The following is a 22,159-nucleotide window of genomic DNA, read 5'->3' on the forward strand; positions in this document are numbered from 1 at the left end:
TCGCGGTGCAGAGACGAGAGCTGGGACACCGGGGCGGCAGGAAAAGTAGCGGCTTAGAGTCCGGACAGTACGATACATATACTACATATATACATACATATACAGTATAGAAACAGTACATATACATATATATACAGTATTTACATATACATATACATATATATAGAGTATGTATAGAAAGAGAGGGATGTTGACGCCATGGTTACGGCCTTGTTGCATCCAGGAGCTGGTCCGCAGCCTCTTCGTCTCCGTGCTCGGTCACCAGGACGACGAGGGCCGTTGCTACAGCGACTCGCTGGCCGAGATCCCCGCCCTCGACCCGGCCAACCCCGACAAGCCGCGGCTCGACTTCGAGGTCGTCAGGGGCAACGTGGACCGCGGCCGCTACAAACGGCTGGACGTCTTCCAGGATCACATGTTCGAGGTGCTGGAGAAGGCCCGGAGGCTGCACCGGTGAGAGAACATCTATACACGATCAATACCATAATACCATACCGATCAATACCAGACTGATCAATACTGATCGACTTTAACTCTTTTTTTTAATTTAATTTAATTTTTTTATTCATATCCATAGTGCAATACAGGTGATAAAACAACATGAAGCAGGAAACAATACAAGTGTAAAAGTGTGTAAAACGGGTGAAAAACAAACACACAGGACAAGACAATACGCAAAACTATTATAACCAAATAACAAATAAATAAAATAAAATAAACAATTGAACTTTAACTCATTTAATGAAAATATAAATCCTCTCCCTCAGACTCCAGATAATGAAGAACAGACACCAGTTTACCATTAAAACCTCAATAATACAAATGTTACATCACTTAAATACATAGAACAAGATAATCCAGAGATAATCTCCCACATAACCAAAAAATTAAAAGAAGATAAAGGACTCATGTCCTCCCAACAAATACAGGAACAAGTACATGGGTCAGTGACAAATTATTATTTTTTAAATGAATAAAAATAAATCAAGGTTTTAAAAGCATCAGATTTGTTAAATGTACATTTTGTATTGAGGATGGTTTTTATGTCATTTGCACCATTTTTTAACAAAAGTCAAACTGAATGGCCTGAAAATGACAAAAGAATAATCAATATTAGATATTTGATCCACCTACAAGTGAACTTATAAAAAATATACTTTCTTCTGAAAACATTAAATTGAAATACATTTTTTGATGCATCACTTGCATTTTAATGAATTGTTGCAACACTCAGCAGGATTTATCCTAAAACAATGTGAAAAATGTGACAAATTATGTAAAGAAATGTCCAGAAACATAGTGTTGCATTGCAAAATAAGTGAATTACATTTATTCCACATTTGAGTGCAGGTTTATTTTCCTGTATTTGGTCAGATGTTTATGAAAATGTGCTGGTTTCACCACTTGACACTGGGATGCATCATGTCATTGACCCACATGGTAAAACTCAGCAGCAACCCAACAGCAGTGGAGATGAGCAGGTAGCAGCAGGTGGTTGAAATACATCAATACCAAACATCTAGTTAGACGATGAGAAATATAGATTAAAGAAAAGATAAAAGATAAAAGAAAAGATTATGATAAAGATTTTATTCTGTGCGTAATGGGGGCGGGACTAGATCAGCTTTAGCTTCTCCCGCTTTCCCTTTCGGCCATGTGTATTGTATTACTGAACTAAGATGAAGTGTGATGATGATGATTTAAATTGACATGCCCGAAGTAAACAAATTGATGGATTGATTGATTGAGACGACTAGAGCTGCAACTAATGATTATTTTCATTATCGATCCATCTGTCGATTATGTAAACGATCAATCAATTATTGTTTGGTCAATAAAATGTTAAAAAAATGTTAAAAACATCAATCAGTGTTTCTCAAACCAGCAGACGACATCGTCCTCTAATGTCTTGTTTTGTCCACAAACCAAAGAGAGACTCAGTTTATTGTCATAAAGGAACAAAGAAACCAGAAATATTCACATTGAAGAAGCTGGAAGCAGAGAATCTGGAGCTTTTTTTCATTTGATTCGACAAAAAAGGTGATGATTAATTTAATAATTGATTAATAGATTAATAGTTGCATCTCTAGAGGTGACAGGTGCATGGGTCTGTTATTTCAGACGAGTTCAGTCTGACGCTTGCTGCTGCTGTTGCTGCTGCTGCTGCCGTTTCTTGCAGGACGGACTCGGAGATCTTCGAGGACGCGGTGGAGCTGCAGCAGTTCTTCATCCGGATCAGAGACGAGCTGTGTAAGAACGGAGAGATCCTCATGTCGCCGGCGCTCAGCTACACCTCCAAGCACCTGCACGGCGACGTGGAGAAGGAGAAGAAGGAGAAGCTGCCCAAGGAGTTCGAGGAGGACAAGATCAAGAGGGAGGAGGAGAAGAGGGGTATGTTGCTGCTGCTCTAGTGTCGTTAGCTCTGTGGTCTCTGTTCTCTGTTCTGTTGTCCCTCAGTCTGTCAAACTGTTGAATCAGAGTTTGGGCTCTAAGTCGACCCTAGGGTTCATGTACAGACTGAGCACTGGGTGTTGCACTAAAGACACTTTGTAATGTTGGATTTATGTTGTGAGGAGTTAGGAGGTAGTTTGTGTTTTTCTTTAAATGTGACTTTTGAGGGTAACATTTATGCTTTCTGTAAATGTATGCTTTTGGTATTTTGTTATTATTCGTGTGAAACCTTGGACGTCATGGGACGCAAGACAAATTTCAGAGTGATCTGACAATAAAGTGTAATCTTATCTTATCTTATCTTATCCACTGATCGCCTGTTCGATCCCCAGAAGCGGAGAAGAGGGAGGACTCGGTGGGAGGCTCGTGGCAGTCGAGCCTGCAGCGGACGTACAGCCAGGACTGCAGCTTCAAGGACAGCATGTACCACGTAGGGGACTACGTGTACGTGGAGCCGGCCGAGCCGAATCTGCAGCCGCACATCATCTACATAGAGCGGCTGTGGCAAGACGACACCGGTCAGTTCACCCAGGCAACAACACAAACATCTGGTTTAGATAGGAAATACCCACAGACCATCTAACGGTCTGGTTTAGATAGGAAGGAGGAGAAACATCTACACTGTCAGGGCCACGGGGCAAACGCACCGAGGCACTGGCCCCTACAGCTGGGAAATATCTGTAGAGGAAAACTGAGAACAATTTAGTATTGAAGTGAATGGGACAAACCTAAAAAAGAGTTAAAAAGAGAAATTATTGGAGTTTTTCAAACAACTACTACTCCGGCATACTTTCACCTAGTGACTCAATTTAAACTTAAATGTAGACACAAGTCTTGTCTATTGTTATTTAAATCTACGCGTCGATAGGTAGTATAGTTTTTGATCAATCACTGTTCAATGACCATTTTTGGAGAAATGTTGAGATTATAATGGGTCATTGACTAGAGTGGGAGAAGTTGTCTGAAACTTTTCTCTTTCCACGCTGTTCACGGCCATAGTTTACACTCTACACACATGCTTTTTTCCACAGTTGTAGACAAACTTGTTCTGTCTCTCACAATGTGCTCAACAAAGCAGAGGGACTTACAGAATCTAAACTGTGAGCCTCTCAGTGCGACCACGTCTGTCTCTGCTCCTCATTGACTCTAATACAAAGATTTTCTGAGAGAAGCAGAACGGACGCCTGTTTATAACTCACAGGTATTTCCATAATATTTACAGTAGAAACACCAAAGTCATATCAAACTGTTCAGGAAGTCCTTACGACGACCACGGTCTGCTTCTTTTTCTGATAGGAGCTGAGACCAGCGCCGAGGCAGAAAATCGTATTTATAATAGTTTAATGTATTAATTGAGAAGCTTCTCTCCATTCGACTGACGTCTGATCTAACTCAGTGTGTTGTTGTTGTTTCCTGTGGTCGCTGCAGGGGAGAAGTGGCTGTACGGCTGCTGGTTCTACAGACCCAACGAAACCTTCCATCTCGCCACGAGGAAGTTCTTGGAGAAGGAAGTTTTTAAAAGCGACTATTACAACAAAGCTCCCGTCAGCAAGATCCTGGGCAAATGTGTGGTGATGTTCGTGAAGGTAACGGCTTCAGTTTCCTTCCTGTGTCGGTGCCAGTGGTGTAGATAGTCAGGTATAAACAACAACACCAACAACACAGTGGTGTAGTCTATGTGATACTCAGGTTTACTCAGTATACCACTGGAAATACATAAATACTTCAGTTTACCCTTCAGTATATTTATATATACTGTCTAACTAAAGTAAATGTCAATGGTTCTCAAAGTGGGAGGGTTGACAGGGTTCAAGGGGCTCCACTACTTTTTATTGACATTTTACCACTTTTTCCTAGAATTTTTTCACTTTTTTTCCCCCCCAGAAATGTTATCACTTTTTTAATTATTGTTTAACTTTTCCTAGAATTGTTTTGAGTAATTTTTACCAGTTTCTTCTCAATTCTCAAAATGTTACCCCTTTTTGTATTATTGTTTGCCCCTTGAGAGAGAAATTTTGCCACATTTTTCTATAATTCTTTGAGAAATTTTACCACATTTTTTCAAAATTTTTTTTGCCAAATCTTACCATTTTTTCTAGAATTCTTTTGAGAAATTTTACAAATTTTACCACTTTTACCTAGAATTTTTTTAACTTTTTTTTTCAGAAATGTTATCACTTTTTAAATTATTGTTTGACTTTTTTTTTCTTTTCTTTTTTTTTTTTTTTGAAATTTTACCGCTTTTTCCTAGTTTCTTCTCATTTATCAAATTTTTTTTTTACCCCTTTTTGTTTTATTGTTTGCCCCTTTTTTGAGAGAGAAATTTTGCCACATCTTTCTATAATTTTTTCAGAAATTTTACCACATTTTTTCTAAATTTTACTAAATTTTTTTGCGAAATCTTACCACTTTTTTTCTCAGTTTAAAAAAAAACTTTTTACCTTTTTTTTTTTTTTTTAGAAATTTTACCACTTTTTTTCTAGAAATGTTTCAACTTTTTTGGAGAAATTGTACCACTTTTTTTCCAGAAATTTCTCTATAATCTTTCAAAAGAAATGTACGCCTAATTTAAACGTACATTGATTGTTTGTGTATTTCTGGTGTTTGCTTCAAAATTTTGTCCAATGGGGGTCCGTGGTCTAATTTGTGTGTTAATGTTTGTGTGTTAACGTTGTGTTTACGTTGTGTTTGCGTTGAAGGAATACTTCAAACTTCACCCTGAAGGCTTCAGAGCCGAGGACGTGTTTGTCTGCGAGTCGCGCTACTCGGCCAAATCCAAGTCCTTCAAGAAGATCAAGATGTGGACGATGCCGCTGAGCTCGGTGCGCTTCGTCCCCAGAGAGCTGCCGCTGCCCGTCGTCCGCGTGGCGTCCATGTTCGCGCCCAAACAGGAGGAGAAGCCGCCCGAGACCACGGAGGAGAGCAAGATGTCCGACGGCATTGTGGAGAAGGTGAAGACACGGGGATGGTTGTTTCTACACTGCAAAAACTTAAAATCTTACCAAGAATATTTGTCTTACTTGTCAAAATGTCTCATTTCTAGTCAAAACAAATCTAATTATACATAAAATAAGACTCATCACATACAAAGCAGCTTGTTTTTAGACACTTTTTACTTCTTTCAAGCAAATTTTCACTTGAAGTAGAAAAATCTGATAGTGGAGCAAGTTTTTCTTTCTTATTACAAGCACAAAAAACTTCCTTTCACTGGCAGATTTTTCTACTTATTTCATTTGAAAATTAGTTTGAAACAAGTGAAAATGATCTGAAAACAAGTTCATTTTTAGGTGATGAGATGCACATGCACATTTTGAAATGTTTTATTATAACTCTTTACATGCATGATGTAAGCATGAGCTTTTAATAAACTTCTTCTTCCACAAATTGAAAAACTAAAACTAAAATTTAAATTTAAAGTTGAAATAATATAAATAAAATGAAATATTCCTTTCTTTTTTTTCAAGTGCAAACAGTTGTTATGTGCAGTGTTCCTCTAGGATTTTTTTAAGTAGTGGCAGTGTGTGTGTGTGCGTGTGTGTGTGTAGGAGCGGGAGGACGTGAGCTTGGACGTGGCCCACGGCGAGCCCGGCTGTCAGTACTACGAGCAGCTCTGCTACAACAACCTGTGGCTCAAAGTGGGCGACTGCGTCTACATCGGCTCTCACGGGCTGGTGCGCCACCGAGTGGGCAGGTAGAGAACTGCACTCACACTGACACACGGGCTGGTGCGCCACCGAGTGGGCAGGTAGAGAACTGCACTCACACTGACACACACAGACTGGTGCGCCACCGAGTGGGCAGGTAGAGAACTGCACTCACACTGACACACACAGACTGGTGCGCCACCGAGTGGGCAGGTAGGGAACTGCACTCACACTGACACACACAGGCTGGTGCGCCACCGAGTGGGCAGGTAGAGAACTGCACTCACACTGACACACACAGGCTGGTGCGCCACCGAGTGGGCAGGTAGAGAACTGCACTCACACTGACACACACAGACTGGTGCGCCACCGAGTGGGCAGGTAGGGAACTGCACTCACACTGACACACACAGACTGGTGCGCCACCGAGTGGGCAGGTAGAGAACTGCACTCACACTGACACACACAGGCTGGTGCGCCACCGAGTGGGCAGGTAGAGAACTGCACTCACACTGACACACGGGCTGGTGCGCCACCGAGTGGGCAGGTAGAGAACTGCACTCACACTGACACACACAGACTGGTGCGCCACCGAGTGGGCAGGTAGGGAACTGCACTCACACTGACACACAGGCTGGTGCGCCACCGAGTGGGCAGGTAGAGAACTGCACTCACACTGACACACGGGCTGGTGCGCCACCGAGTGGGCAGGTAGAGAACTGCACTCACACTGACACACACGGGCTGGTGCGCCACCGAGTGGGCAGGTAGAGAACTGCACTCACACTGACACACACACGGGCTGGTGCGCCACCGAGTGGGCAGGTAGAGAACTGCACTCACACTCACACACGGGCTGGTGCGCCACCGAGTGGGCAGGTAGAGAACTGCACTCACACTCACACACGGGCTGGTGCGCCACCGAGTGGGCAGGTAGAGAACTGCACTCACACTGACACACACACACAGGCTGGTGCGCCACCGAGTGGGCAGGTAGAGAACTGCACTCACACACGGGCTGGTGCGCCACCGAGTGGGCAGGTAGAGAACTGCACTCACACTCACACACACACACACAGACTGGTGCGCCACCGAGTGGGCAGGTAGAGAACTGCACTCACACACAGGCTGGTGCGCCACCGAGTGGGCAGGTAGAGAACTGCACTCACACTCACACACAGACTGGTGCGCCACCGAGTGGGCAGGTAGAGAACTGCACTCACAAACAGGCTGGTGCGCCACCGAGTGGGCAGGTGGAGAACTGCACTCACACACACACAGACTGGTGCGCCACCGAGTGGGCAGGTAGAGAACTGCACTCACACTCACAAACAGGCTGGTGCGCCACCGAGTGGGCAGGTAGAGAACTGCACTCACACACACACACAGACTGGTGCGCCACCGAGTGGGCAGGTAGAGAACTGCACTCACACACAGACTGGTGCGCCACCGAGTGGGCAGGTAGAGAACTGCACTCACACTGACACACACGGGCTGGTGCGCCACCGAGTGGGCAGGTAGAGAACTGCACTCACACTGACACACACAGACTGGTGCGCCACCGAGTGGGCAGGTAGAGAACTGCACTCACACTGACACACACAGACTGGTGCGCCACCGAGTGGGCAGGTAGAGAACTGCACTCACACTGACAGACACGGGCTGGTGCGCCACCGAGTGGGCAGGTAGAGAACTGCACTCACACACACACAGACTGGTGCGCCACCGAGTGGGCAGGTAGAGAACTGCACTCACACTCACAAACAGGCTGGTGCGCCACCGAGTGGGCAGGTAGAGAACTGCACTCACACACACACACAGACTGGTGCGCCACCGAGTGGGCAGGTAGAGAACTGCACTCACACTCACACACACAGGCTGGTGCGCCACCGAGTGGGCAGGTAGAGGACTGCACTCACACTGACACACAGACTGGTGCGCCACCGAGTGGGCAGGTAGAGGACTGCACTCACACTGACACACAGACTGGTGCGCCACCGAGTGGGCAGGTAGAGAACTGCACTCACACTGACACACACACAGGGTTAAAGGCTTAACACACACAGACTGACGGGGTAAAGCTCCAACGAGGGCTTCGTTCCCTCCTTTGCACAGTGTTCTAGGGCTGTCCCAAACGATTGTTTTTCTCCCGATTAATCTATCGACTATTTTTCCGATTAGTTGATTAGTCTAACGATTAATTTTTTGACTAATCAAACGATTATTTTTTGGTTGACGATTAGTCATTTACAAAAAAACACTTCTGAGCACTTCTCTTATTTAAATTCTTCAGATACTCTTTCTGGTGTTCATTCCTCTAAATTATCTTTTTTTTTTTGGAGGGAAAAACTGTGCCACATCAGTTTGCTTTAACCTGGAAAATAGACAGATAAAGCAGAGTGCACACTGAAATATTAGCACAATGATTTTGAATAGGCACATTTATTCAGTATAGTCATGGAGCAGACCAGTGTTTCCTCTAGGATGTTTTTTAATCCGGGAGTGCAGGACATCACCCTCACTTACGATCTGCTGCTGTGCTGCGTCCGGGGTGTGTAATCGTAATCGGAAACAACTCAACGGTATGTTGTAATCGGGGCAGCCCTACAGTGTTCAATGCACTTTGTGCTAAATAAACTAAACTAAACTAAACTAAAACTCCTATCAGGAGATGTTGATGGTTGTACGACATGGATAGGGATGGGTATTGATAAGAATTTAGCGATTCCGATTCCATTATCGATATTGCTTATCGATTTGATTCCTTATCGATTCTCTTATCGATTCTCATTGGGTGAGGGAATAAAAGAGAAATGGGTTTGTTTGCATTAATGCAGTGGTTCCCAACCTTTTTTGGCTCATGACCCCTTTTGACATCACAAATTTCTGGTGACCCTCAATCAAGATGAGCAAGCTCAGATATTTGTATATGCTGCATTTTATTTGATCTTGATTTATATTCAAGAAAGTGAATATATCAAGAATATAGTTGTTTAAGATTGTGAAAAATAATTAGTTAAAAAAAAAAAAATTAATCAATTACTAGACATTTAAGGCGATCCCATTTGAATTCCAGGCGACCCCACATGGGGTCCCAACCCCAAGGTTGAAAACACTGCATTAATGGCTCCAGGACCGACCTGCCTGGACAGGTTAACACTAGACCACTGTGGCTGTGGGGCAGCTGTGCTCACAGGAGGAATTTGACAATGTTTCCATTACATAGTTTTTATGCATCTGTATCTTCTCACTAGTTATTGTTTTCATAACGTTCGTTTTTATGCGGAGTGAGCGAGTGAGCGAGCGAAAGAGAGAGAGCGCGCAAGAGAAAAGACACAGGGCGCACCGTTTCACCTGGCTACGAGCAAAACCTGAAACGAGGTGGTTGGAAATGAAGAGAGAAAAACAGAAAGAATAGACATGTAGCCTGTTCAGGAGACGTTGTCCTGTCCTCACGACGTGAGGGAGGGAGGACCGGAGGGAGGCTCTGGCTCACAGGTTAGTGATGAAGAAACGTCACTGTCAGCTGCATCTGTCAGCAGCTGCTCCACGCAGACACCACACTAACTTTATTTTGGGAGAACAAACGGTGACATGTGGATATAAACACTAAGCATCCTCATTTATAATGAAGATTGATTTTAACGTAACGTCACGTAACGTCATTAATCAATTAATGCGCGGGTTTCTGAACCAAACGGAATCGATAAGGGAATCGTTAAAGCAGACACGCACACGATTCCAAGAATTGATCCAAGTTGGAACCGGTTCCGAAGAGGAACCGGTTTTCGATACCCATCCCTAGACATGGAGCGACGGTGTTGTGTCTAAAGCTGTTGATGTCTTAACGTTTGTGTGGACCAGGATTGAGAAGATGTGGATGCGTGACGGAGCGGGCTACTTCTTCGGTCCCATCTTCATCCACCCGGAGGAGACGGAGCACGAGCCGACCAAGATGTTCTACAAGAAGGAGGTGTTCCTTAGCAACCTGGAGGAGACCTGCCCCATGACCTGCATCATCGGTACCAAGTCACAGACGCTGAAGCATGGCCGTCTGCTGCCTCGTGGTGTTGTTCTGTAGCAGTGGCTGTGTAGTAAATCTCCTCCTATCACAGATGTAGTCCACTAACTATACAGTGTGTTCGCCATTTTGTAGTGTTGTTCGAATTCTCCGTGATTAATTTCATCCACTATGTAGTGCACTGCAAAAACTCTAGATCTTTCCAAGAATATTTGTCTAATTTCTAGTCAAAACTAATCTCTTTCCACTTAAAATAAGACTAGATAAGTGTGAATGTGAAGCTGCGTGTTGTTGTTCTGTAACAGTGTAAATGTGTTCACTCCGTGCGCTGAGCCATGTTTTCCTCCACAGGGAAGTGCGTGGTATCGTCCTTTAAAGACTACCTGTCGTGCCGTCCCACCGAGGTTGCCGAGGACAACGTGCTGCTCTGTGAGAGCCGCTACATCGAGAGCGAGAAGCAGATGAAGAAGTTCAAGGGGCTGAAGCGCTTCTCTCTGTCGGGGAAGGTGGTGGAGGACGAGACCTACTACTTCAGGTGACTACACACAGCTTAAAGGGATAGTTCAACATTTAGTCAAACTGACCCATCACCATAATCCCTATAGTCATAGCAGTAGGTTCGTTACCTTTAAATGTCGGTGCAAGCTGCTTTTAGAACGGCGGAGCAGAGCCGTGAGCTGCTCAGAGCTACGCTACGGAGGCTCATTATGGGATTTCTTGGTTTCCCTCATCAAACTCATCAAATACACAATCCAACAACTCCACAACGCTCTGGTGGACAAGTTGTGAGCTGCACATTCACCACGCTATGAGATAATAACACAACGTTACCACACAGAGTTGTTTTAGAGGGAAATACAGAGACTGTTGATGAAAAACTGTCCCTGAAGGCAACGTGCATCAGCTGGTTTTGCATGAATTTTCCTCTAAAACAACTCTGTGTGGTAACGTTGTGTTATTATCTCATAGCGTGGTGAATGTGCAGCTCACAACTTGTCCACCAGAGCGTTGTGGAGTTGTTGGATTGTGTATTTGATGAGTTTGATGAGGGTTAGTCTCAAAGATGGATAAAAGAAACCGACAGAAACTGAACGACCGACAGCAAAGAGTCTGAAAACTGATGTTCAGGTGATATTTCAGTTTTTCTTTTTTTAATTATTGTGCAAACGTTTCTATAATCCTGTGTCTGTGCTGTCATGATGGGATGGTGAGTGTAGATTGGTTGATTTTAACACAAAGCTGCAACATAACAAATGGTGAAGAAGGGGGTGTGAATACTTTCTGTACGGCTGTAAACGCTGGTCAGCATCATCTGCTCTCCAGTTTAATGGATGATGGTTAATCTGGATAGACGGAGCATGATGGACTGTAGGTCTGTAATGATACACCAAAGTCACGATTCGATTCATATCTCGATTTCTGACCCACGGTTCGATTCAATTCTAATTTTTTAAGGTTAACAAAAGAAGAGATTTTGGTAGTAAAAACTGGATTATTTATTATGACAACAATATATAACAATAACAATTATAACTTCACCCAAATAGTCGACCAAGCACTAGTCGACCAAAAAAACATTAGGTCGCAGGAAAAAAAAACCCAAACATTTGGAGCTGTGTCTTGTCAAAATTAAGTCAAAATCAATATGACTGAACTGTATATGAAAGGCTATAGGGCTTTTACTTTGAAGGGCCAGATACAGGAAGTCGTGACACTCACTCGCTGTCAGTTTTTTTTTTACACGGCACGACAGGTCCCTACTTTTTTTCCTTGTCAAGAGCGACTTCTTCCGACCTCGACTCCGACGTGGAAGCACATTCGTATCACCGCTGTCACAGTGCTCACCGGCGGTCTGTCGCCAGCCCTTATTATAACAATAATAAATTAAAAACAAAGAAACTATTCTCTTTTCTCAAACAAAGTACTGTTAACAAATAAACAGAACATAACTCCATTGTGGAGACTATTTAAGTTTAGGAAACAAACTTGTCGTCTGTGCCATAAAACCAGGGGGCAAAGCAAGAAGAAAAACAGACATGAGCGTTGGAATGGGTGTGTCGCGGTTCTGCTATTTCATTGGCGACACAGGTTCGTTTCTTAGAGTGTCGCGGTTTCGATTTCGACACGTGTATCATTACAGGTCTGAGCTTCTGCCATCAAACAGAAGGTTTAGAGTTCCACCAGCTGGACTGAACAGGCTGAGGAACTCTTTTGTCCCTCAGTCTGTCAAACTGTTAAATCAGAGTTTGGTCTCTAAGTCGACCCTCAGGTTCATGTACAGACTGAGCACTGGGTGTTGCACTAAAGACACTTTGTAATGTTGGATTTATGTTGTGAATGGAGTTGGGAGGTAGTTTGTGTTTTTCTTTAAATGTGACGTCTGAGGGTAACATTTATGCTTTTTTGTAAATGTATGTTTTTGGTATTTTGTTATTATTTGTGTGAAACCTTGGACGTCATGGGAGACAAGACACATTTCAGAGTGATCTGACAATAAAGTGTAATCTTATCTTATCTTATCTTATGACGTGTGTCTTCTGTGCAGGAAGCTCATCGTTCCCCAGAAGGAGCCGTCTCCTCTGCTGGACAAGAAGATCGAGGAGCTGGAGGCCAAGTTCGCCGACATGACGGACGAGGAGCTGGAGGACCTCGGGGACGATGACGGAGAGCTGGGCGACCAGTCGCTGCCTCAGATGCAGACGTCCATGTCCAGCGACATGGACGTCCTCCCCTACACGCCTCCACAGGTCCACAGAGCAGAACAAACGTCTCCACAAACACTGCAAAAACTCAATTACCAAGAATATTCGTCTTATTTCTAGTCAAAACAAATCTCATTATACCTAAAATAAGTATATTTATACATATACATACATAGTTATACGTAAAAAAAAAAAAAAAAAAGTAGCTTGTTTTTAGACACTTTTTACTTATTTCAAGTCTATTTTCATTTGAAATAAGTAGAAAAATCTGATAGTGGAGCAAGTTTTTCTTTCTTATTACAAACACAAAAAACTTGCTTTCACTGGCAGATTTTTCTACTTATTTCAAGTGAAAATTAGTTTGAAACAAGTGAAAATGATCAAAAAACAAGTTCATTTTTAGGTGATGAGTCTTATTTTAAGTGGAAAGAGATTAGTTTTGACTAGAAATGAGACATTTTAACAAGAAATAAGACAAATATTCTTGGAAAGATGTAGAGTTTTTACAGTGAACCAACATATCTGAGCTAGGGATGTCACAATTACTTGTTTTCACAATTAATCGCGGTATTAAACGCCACAATTAATTGATTGCAAAGATTCCTAAATACCGTCACTTTCTGAAAAAGATCATGTATGAACCGTGTCGTCAGATGTGCACCAAAGTAAAATGCACAGATACTGGTCCGTTTACCTAACGTAACATTGGATTGGTAGGAATTTAAATGCTAGAGTGTCATTTGTAATTTAAAAAAAAGATTGAAATTAACATAAACATTTGGTATCGAAGACAATTAATGACTTATATTTCAAATACTTCCCCTGGTGGATTAATAATTGGTCATATTTTAATAGATATTTAGAATATTTTATAATTAGTAATGTATATTTTAACTATATTTGATTTTACACATTAATAGTGTTGTGAAATTAATTAATGCATAATAATCATTAGGGCTGGGACGATATGCTTTTCTCCCGATTCGATTCTTCTACGATCTTTTGGATGGAGATTTGATTTAAATTGCGATTCTACGATATTGCCGATTCTCTCTATGATTTTTAGTCATTAGGCATTTTTAACATCTATCTGCACACAAACACTGTAGGAGCCTATAAATTAACATACTCCATTATAAAGTGAACTTAAACCCTTTTCAAAACCTGGACTCTCTGGATGTAAAAAAGGCGAACAAATGCACATTGCACAATATTTTAAAAAAATTCAAACAAAAAAAAAATTTTCAAAAAAAAAAAATCGATTTTCAAAAAAAAATCGATTTAAAAATCGTCAAAAAGATATCGCGATATTTATGTGAATTTTTTCTCCCACCCCTTATAATCGTGATAATCGTAATACCGTGATTATTTCTCTGACAATAAAAACAATTAAAAAATCTCTTATCGTGCCATCCCATAGTCTGAGCTGAAGCTGTGAAACGTTTCTTTCTAACCGGGCGGCTGCTGTGTTGGTTTTCAGTCGACGCCCAAGTCGATCAAAGGTTTGTCGAAGAAGGAAGGATCGAAGCGAAAGATCAACATGAGCGGCTACATCCTGTTCAGCAGCGAGATGAGAGCCGTCATCAAGGCCCAGCACCCGGACTTCTCCTTCGGAGAGCTGAGCCGCCTGGTCGGCACCGAGTGGAGGAATCTGGAGAGCTGCAGGAAGGCCGAGTACGAAGGTAAAGGGACAGTTCCCCTATAGTCACAATCAAAATCAAAATCTTACCAAGTATATTTGTCTTATTTCTAGTCAAAATGTCATTTCTAGTCAAAACAAATCTCATTCTACTTAAAATAAGACTCATCACATTAAAAAGTAGCTTGTTTTTAGACACTTTTTACTTTAGATTTTCACTTGAAATAAGTAGAAAAATCTGATAGTGGAGCAAGTTTTTCTTTCTTATTACAAGCACAAGAAACTTGCTTTCACTGGCAGATTTTTCTACTTATTTCAAGTGAAAATTAGTTTGAAACAAGTGAAAATGATCTAAAAACAAGTTCATTTTTAGGTGATGAGTCTTATTTTAAGTGGAAAGAGATTAGTTTTGACTAGAAATGAGACAAATATTCTTGGAAAGATGTAGAGTTTTTGCAGTGTAGCAGTAGGTTTAATTATCGGTGCATGTTGTTTTGAGATGGGCGGAGCAGAGACGTGAGCACAATGGCGGTGAACGGTCCAGGTCCCCTGTCCCTCATCAAACTCATCAAATACACAATCCAACAACTCCACAACGCTCTGGTGGACAAGTTGTGAGCTGCACATTCACCACACTATGAGATAATAACATATTCAGGGCTCCAGACTAACTTTTTTTCACCCCCAACTTAAAATTTTAGGAGCACAGGCAGAAAATGAAGGGGTGCACACCATAAATTGACTTGCAAAGAACATATTCACATTTTGTTTTCATTCATGATCTTCACACACATCAACCTGACACCAGACCAGATTCTTTAAGTCGCCACTTTCACCAGTGTAAAACAAAACAAAACAAAAAACTGCAAATTTACTGGTTGAACATGCAAAAGTAAATTTACTTTTTACTTATGTAACACTACGACACATGAAGCAAATACTCTGAACTACTTTCTCTTCTGAAATCCCTCCGCCCAGCAGCAGCCGTGCTTGATGGAAAACTGTCCCTGAAGGCAACGCACATCAGTGGTTTTGCATGAATTTCCCTCTACAACAACTCTGTGTGGTAACGTTGTGTTATTATCTCATAGCGTGGTGAATGTGCAGCTCACAACTTGTCCACCAGAGCGTTGTGGAGTTGTTGGATTGTGTATTTGATGAGTGATGAACCTACTGCTGTGACTATAGGGGGTTATGGTGAGAGGAGGACCTGACTAATAAATGTTGAACTGTCCCTTTACCACTGTGTTTCAGAGCGAGCAGCCAAAGTGGCGGAGCAGCAGGAGAGAGACCGAGCTCATCACCAGACGTCTCCTAGAGCAGGTGAACCTCCAGTAGGGCTGTGATGGTTGCCATGGGGCTGGTAACCATGGTAACCAGGTAACCAGGTAACCAGGTAACCAGGTAACCCCGGTAACCCCCAGGATGCAGGTGGAGCCCCAGAAGCTGTAGAGTCTGAATGAGAAGCTGCTACCTGACGCTGACGCTGTCTGCATGGTCATCATCATGTTCATCATCATGCTCTTCTCAGTCTCAACCTTCACAACAACAACAGTATATATATTAGAAAATCACTTTTATCTTTTACCTAATTCTGTTTTTTCCGTTTTAATTTTTGGAAATTCTGTTTTTTTTTTTTACCTTATACTCTTATTTTCCTACCAAAAAGACTGTGTGTTTTTACTGTTAATGACTAAAATGTAGCTACACAACCTTAAAGCAGAAGTAAGTGGTCCGGTCGTTTTCGCTAATGCTGCGTTCCAGGCAGGCTTTTGAAATCGTAAATTACAGCTTCAAGTCACAACTTACGACTTTGTAGCGTTCCAGGCAACCCACTCGTGTTTCTCCGACCTGTTTTACCGGTGAAAGTCACTATAACGGCCACTCGTAACTTCTGACCCGTGAACTCGTACCAGATCGAACTGGTACCACTTCACGGTCGGAAAAATACGAGTTTCCTTGAACGCACCATAACAGTCCTCGTCCCTACGTCACCACATTCAGGCGCATCCCTTGGCTGCACACACAGAGAGGACTGCCCCTTTATGCCGTTCTCTCTCCTCATTGGATAAAGGTTGTAGGATACAAGGAAAGTTTTCTCCTGGGCTCAGAGCAGAGCAGAGTGACTGACAGACCCGTGTTTCAGACCAAACACTCTATAGAAGTGATTGCTGTCGGAAGATACAACTATTTAAGACTTAGATTAACACAAATATATCACTTACTTCTGCTTTAAATAGAAATAACTTTTACCCTCAGTTGTCCTCCTGGGTCAAGGAAGGAAGGACAGAGGGAAGGAAGGAAGAAAGGAAGGAAGAAAGGAAAAGGGAAGGGAAAAGGGAAGGAAGGAAAGAAAGATGGCGGGAGGGAGGGAACAGATTAGGTCAAAGAAGGAAGCAGAAGGGTGTATGAAGGGAAAGAAGGGAGGAAGGGAGGAAAGAAGGAAGAGAGAAAGGAGAGAAAGAGGGAAGGATGGAGGGAGGTGAAGGATTCAGTCCTGGAGGGTTGAGACTGAGTCCATGTGCATCAAAGTGTTTTTACTTCCTCATGTGTCTTTATCTCTGTTCATCTGCATCATCACCGTGGCAACAGTAACATCTTTAACCCTCCAGTAGATTACACTGTGATGCTGCTGTAGTGACGTTAAAGGAATAGTTCACCAACAAATGAAATTCAATCAAATTCAATTCAATTCAATTCAGTCCTCATGCTGATGAATACTCAAATACTCGTTCGTACTGTAGTCCAACCAGAACTTTATATGAGAGTAATACTGTAGGGCCCGACACAAAAACGTCCATAAAACTACACAACAACCCTTTAATATTTCTCCACACTGCTCGTCCACTGCAAACTACCTCATTTAGGACATTTTTACATTTTTACAGCCTCAACAGTCCTGTAGTAGTGAATTTACCTGGTGACTTGCCTCAATGACTGGAAACTACGGTGAACTATTCCTTTAACAGCTTTAATTCTACAGTAGTAGTATTAAAGCTTGTTGTTTACATTGTGATGCTGCTGTAGTGACATTAACAGCTTTAGTCGTACACTGCAAAAACTTGTCTTATTGTCTTATTTCTTGTCAAAATGTCTCATTTCTAGTCCAAACTAATCTCTTTCCACTTAAAATAAGACTCATCACCTAAAAATGAACTTGTTTTTAGATCATTTTCACTTGTTTCAAACAAATTTTCACTTGAAATAAGTAGAAAAATCTGACAGTGAAAGCAAGTTTTTTGTGTTTGTAATAAGAAAGAAAAACTTGCTCCACTATCAGATTTTTCTACTAATTTGAGGTGAAAATCTGCTTGAAAGAAGTAAAAAGTGTCTAAAAACAAGCTACTTTTAATGTGATGAGTCTTATTTTAAGTAGAATGAGATTTTTTTGACTAGAAATGAGACAAATATTCTTGGATAGATGTAGAGTTTTTGCAGTGTGTAGTAACATTGTGTTGCTGCTGTAGTTGCTGCATGTTTGACTGCTGCATGTGTGTTGCTGTGCTGCTGTGTCTGTGTTGCCCCCGCCCCGTCCTGCAGGCCTGGGGGGGGCGTTCAGCGCGGCTCTGGCCCGTGTGAGTGTGACTGGGTTACAGCTGCATCACATGGGGGGGGCCGTCTTCCCCCAACACCTGCTGCCCGCTCTGCCCCGCTTCTCTGGAATGACCTTCTTTGGTAAGAGCTTCCTGTTCCCTAGAGCGCTGTAAAAGAGAGTAAGGACACCTCCATTGACTCCCGTGGTTAAAGCCTCATGCGCCCCTAGTGGCAGGATATGGGTATTGCAAAAACTCATTCACTCCAATGTATGTGTGTTGCCCACTGGCTGGTAAATTGATGAAAACGACCGTGTTTTTGTTTTTAGGTGTCTTGGTCATATCAGATTATACTTATAATTTGTTTATTATAAAATGCAGATTGAAACATTAATGTAGAAAACTGTTTTTTTTTGTGTGTTGTTTTTTTACTCTCCTATGTGTTAATGTTTATCTGTAAAGGATCCTCAATGATGCTATTAACGTGGGTGATCTATAAATGTCCTTAAATTATTGAAAACACCACACTGCTCATTCACCAACAATGCAGAGATGTCAGTTCTTTTGCAGTTCCCATATTCCTCCACCAGGAGGCGCTGCCATTGGACCAATGCTGTCACTACTCTCTGTTACAGAGCTCTACTGTTCCCTGGAGGGGAAACCTGCAGCGATTGGCTGAGAGCCCGAGGCCTCGGCCAGGGGGGTTGGTTATCTGTCCTGGTCCAATCAGCCACTGAGACAAACTCAACAAACTAAACCTGATAAAAAAATGTTCAAAAAAAAGGAAGCGCTTCGTGGACTCGTTGTTTGAAATAGGGGTGCTGTTTGGAAAGGGATCGAGGATGTAGGAAGACTAAAGAAAAATTCCAAGGCACTCTCTTAACTATAAAATGCCTTTATTGAATTATGGCATGGTCGAAATGACAATTTGATGAAGGCTAGACGCCGAAACGCGTCAGAGTTTTTAATTGTCATTTAGACCATGCTATAATTCAATAAAGGCATTTTATAGTTAAGAGAGTGCCTTGGAATTTTTCTGTTGTCTTCCTACAAACTAAACCTGATATTCAAACAAACAGATTGATAATTGGCTTTTCTGACTCTAATTAATGATGTTGATAATAAAATGTATTATTATTATTATTATTATAATAATTATTACTATTATAATAGCCCTGAACCAGCATGGTTAACCAGCACCGAGACTGAGTCTTCATGTTGAATCCCTACAGGAGTCAACAGCATGGGAGGAGCTGGAGCTGGGAACGTTCACGGATCTCAGGTAAACTTCACACCAGGATCATCAGGGTTCAGATGTTCAACAGGTTTAATCTGATCACATCCTGGATCACGGATCGGATCAAATCTCTAAAATGAGTTGTTTCTAAACTAAAACCAGATCCTGAGACCAGATCGGATCAGATCATGTGATCCAGTCTCTGTTTTCATCTGGATCAAACCCTCAGTTTGTGTTCGGATCAGGAAAACATCTGATCCAGCAGTTTGGTGGATTCAGGAATTCAATTCAAACTGGTCAAATAAACAACATTTATAATGTAGAATATATATAGAGGGAAATTCAGAGACTGCTTGATGAAAAACTGTCCCTGAAGGCAACGCGCATCAGCGGTTTTGCATGAATTTCCCTCTACAACAACTCTGTGTGGTAACGTTGTGTTATTATCTCATAGTGTGGTGAATGTGCAGCTCACAACTTGTCCACCAGAGCGTTGTGGAGTTGTTGGATTGTGTATTTGATGAGTTTGATGAGGGAAACCAAGAAATCCCATAATGAGCCTCCGTAGCGTAGCTCTGAGCAGCTCACGGCTCTGCTCCGCCGTTCTAAAAATAGCTTGCACCCACAATTAAAGGTAACGAACCTACTGCTATGACTATAGGGATTATGGCAATGGGCCTATTTGACTAAATGTTGAACTATCCCTTTAAACTGGTGTGACGCTGGTTCAACAGGAAGCACCGAGGTTCTGAGACTCCAGAACCAGACCCGTGTCTGTCTGAAAGCTCCTCCTGTGAGATGTTGCAGAGACAGACTTTACATTGATGTGTGAATGTGTAAACTCCAGTGTGTATCAACCAGAGAAGTGACAGCGCTCCTCTCCTCCTCTGTGAGCAGATGGGTGTGATTGGTCCAGGCCAGCAGGCCCCGCCCCCTTACCCCGGCCAGGGCCAGCTGGGCCAACCGGCGCTGCAGCAGCCGTCCACGCCGCTGTTCGTGGCGCCGCCCGCCAAGTCCCAGCGGCTGCTGCACTCTGAGGCCTATCTACGATACATCGAAGGTCTGACGGCCGAGGCCCCCACCGTCAGCAAGTGGGACCACACGCTCTCAGGTCAGTGATTGGTCGACACGCTCTCAGGTCAGTGATTGGTCGGCTCATAAAGGCCCAATCCCATTTCTCTTTTTTACCCCTACCCCTTGAAACGGAGCTACAAGGGGTAGAGGTAGAAAGTCAACCCCTACGAATTGGGACACCACTTCAACAGTCACATACGTCATCAGTAGTCTCCACTGGCTTTTACGTAAGCTGATGCGGCGAGCTTTTGCCAGAAATCAAATAGCCGTGTACCATATAACTTAATAAAAAAACAAAACTTAATGCAGACTGATCGGTTAATTGTAAAACATTTATTTATTGATGTAAAAGTGGTGATGTCTGTACGTACAGAGCCCCGAGGCAGCGCTGCTCTTCTGTCCAAGAATACACATGAAGCTTCACTTTTCATTCAAACAAACAATGCTACTGCCACAATTGTTAGATTTCATCAATGAGACCAACATTTATCTCCTAAAAAGAATTTAACAAGCAAGTGGTAAACCTCTAAAAACCTGAATCAGCGATCGCCTTCTCTCCCGGGATGACGACGGAGGTTGGCCGGCCGTCTATCCAAGGCTGTTTGCTCTCATCAGAACTTATTTACATCACATTCATAAATTCACCATTAAACATTGTGTTTCTGTTTCTTCTGGTTCAAACACAACAATATTCAAAGTACTGTATCGCACAACTTTAAAGGGATACGCCAACATTTTTTTTCTCGTGTCTTGCCTCACTCCCGAGTCCATGACCAGCAAATAGACACCATCCTTTCCACTGTGCGTGCAGTAACAAGGGAGATAGAGCCGTAATTAGCTTAGCTCAAACACTGGAAGTGTACGGGTAGTGTTAGCCTGCCTCCACCTAAAGTCGCTAATTAGCTTAGCTCAAACACTGGAAGTGTATAGGTAGTGTTAGCCTGCCTCCTACCTGAAGTCATCAGAGAAACTCTTCAGCAACTCTAAACGGAAACCAGCGTTTGAGCTAAGCTAATTAGCGACTTTAGGTGGAGGCAGGCTAACACTACCCATACACTTCCAGCGTTTGAGCTAAGCTAATTACGGGCGATACGACTCTATCTCCCATGTTACTGCACGCACAGTCGAAAGGATGGTGTCTATCTGCTGGTCATGGACTCAGGAGTGAGGCAAGACACGTAAAAAAACAAATGCTGGCGTATCCCTTTTAAAAATAGATCAATATTCACTTCACTTGACTGGTGATAACCCTAATAAATATGATTTTAATGTTGATCTTCTCTCAGTTCAAAAACAGGACGTGCGTCTGACTAAAGAGCAGGAGAGCAGGCTGCCGTCCCATTGGCTGAAGAGCAAAGGAGCCCACAAGACGATGGCCGACGCCCTGTGGCGCCTGCGCGACCTGATGCTGCGAGACACGCTGAACGTCCGCCAGACGTACGGCCTGTAGCTCCGCCCACTCTGAGCCTCTGTAGCTCCGCCCACTCTGAGCCTCTGACCCCTGACCTGTGAGACAGGGAGAGACGGTCACGCTCACTAAAAAATGTTGTGCTCTTTGTGTTTTCATCTAAAAACTGTGTTTGCATTCATACGAGCTGCTTTTCTGTGTTGAAGCTGTTTCTGTTTTGTTTTGTTTTGTTCTACAGCAGATGTTCTGTTCTAAGTACGTTGTTATGGATACGACTGTCATTCTGTCATGGATGCCTTCATGCTTTCACGATTAAACTGTGAACTGTTGATTTGTCTGATTTGTTTTTCCTAAAAATCCACTTCTGACCGAATCCCTCACAGATTCTTGTGCATTAAAGACAATTAAATATTAGTCTGGGGCCGTTGACTCGCTGTTCTGGGAAGGAAA

The 22,159-nt window shown here is 42.8% G+C and overlaps 1 protein-coding gene across 1 annotated transcript in view; it reads left to right on the forward strand.

The window, feature by feature from the left end:
- The window catches only part of LOC146986723 (protein polybromo-1-like), a 44,301-nt gene extending 22,347 nt beyond the window's left edge, over positions 1–21,954 (forward strand). Inside the window, exons 17-32 of the mRNA XM_085777869.1 lie at positions 224–453; positions 2,180–2,391; positions 2,784–2,969; positions 3,880–4,037; positions 5,151–5,402; positions 5,997–6,142; positions 9,960–10,117; positions 10,468–10,651; positions 12,662–12,863; positions 14,299–14,500; positions 15,712–15,780; positions 17,998–18,160; positions 18,626–18,693; positions 19,223–19,272; positions 20,125–20,338; positions 21,588–21,954. Coding sequence (XP_085633995.1) covers positions 224–453; positions 2,180–2,391; positions 2,784–2,969; positions 3,880–4,037; positions 5,151–5,402; positions 5,997–6,142; positions 9,960–10,117; positions 10,468–10,651; positions 12,662–12,863; positions 14,299–14,500; positions 15,712–15,780; positions 17,998–18,160; positions 18,626–18,693; positions 19,223–19,272; positions 20,125–20,338; positions 21,588–21,751 — 2,658 coding nt within the window. The 3' untranslated portion in view covers positions 21,752–21,954. The remainder of the gene's footprint in view (positions 1–223; positions 454–2,179; positions 2,392–2,783; positions 2,970–3,879; positions 4,038–5,150; positions 5,403–5,996; positions 6,143–9,959; positions 10,118–10,467; positions 10,652–12,661; positions 12,864–14,298; positions 14,501–15,711; positions 15,781–17,997; positions 18,161–18,625; positions 18,694–19,222; positions 19,273–20,124; positions 20,339–21,587) is intronic.
- The last annotated feature ends 205 nt before the right edge of the window (positions 21,955–22,159 follow it).

The sequence above is a fragment of the Trachurus japonicus genome, chromosome 5, assembly GCF_045865225.1.
Source record: "Trachurus japonicus isolate A0001 chromosome 5, Traja_1.0".
Taxonomy (NCBI): Eukaryota; Metazoa; Chordata; class Actinopteri; order Carangiformes; family Carangidae; genus Trachurus; species Trachurus japonicus.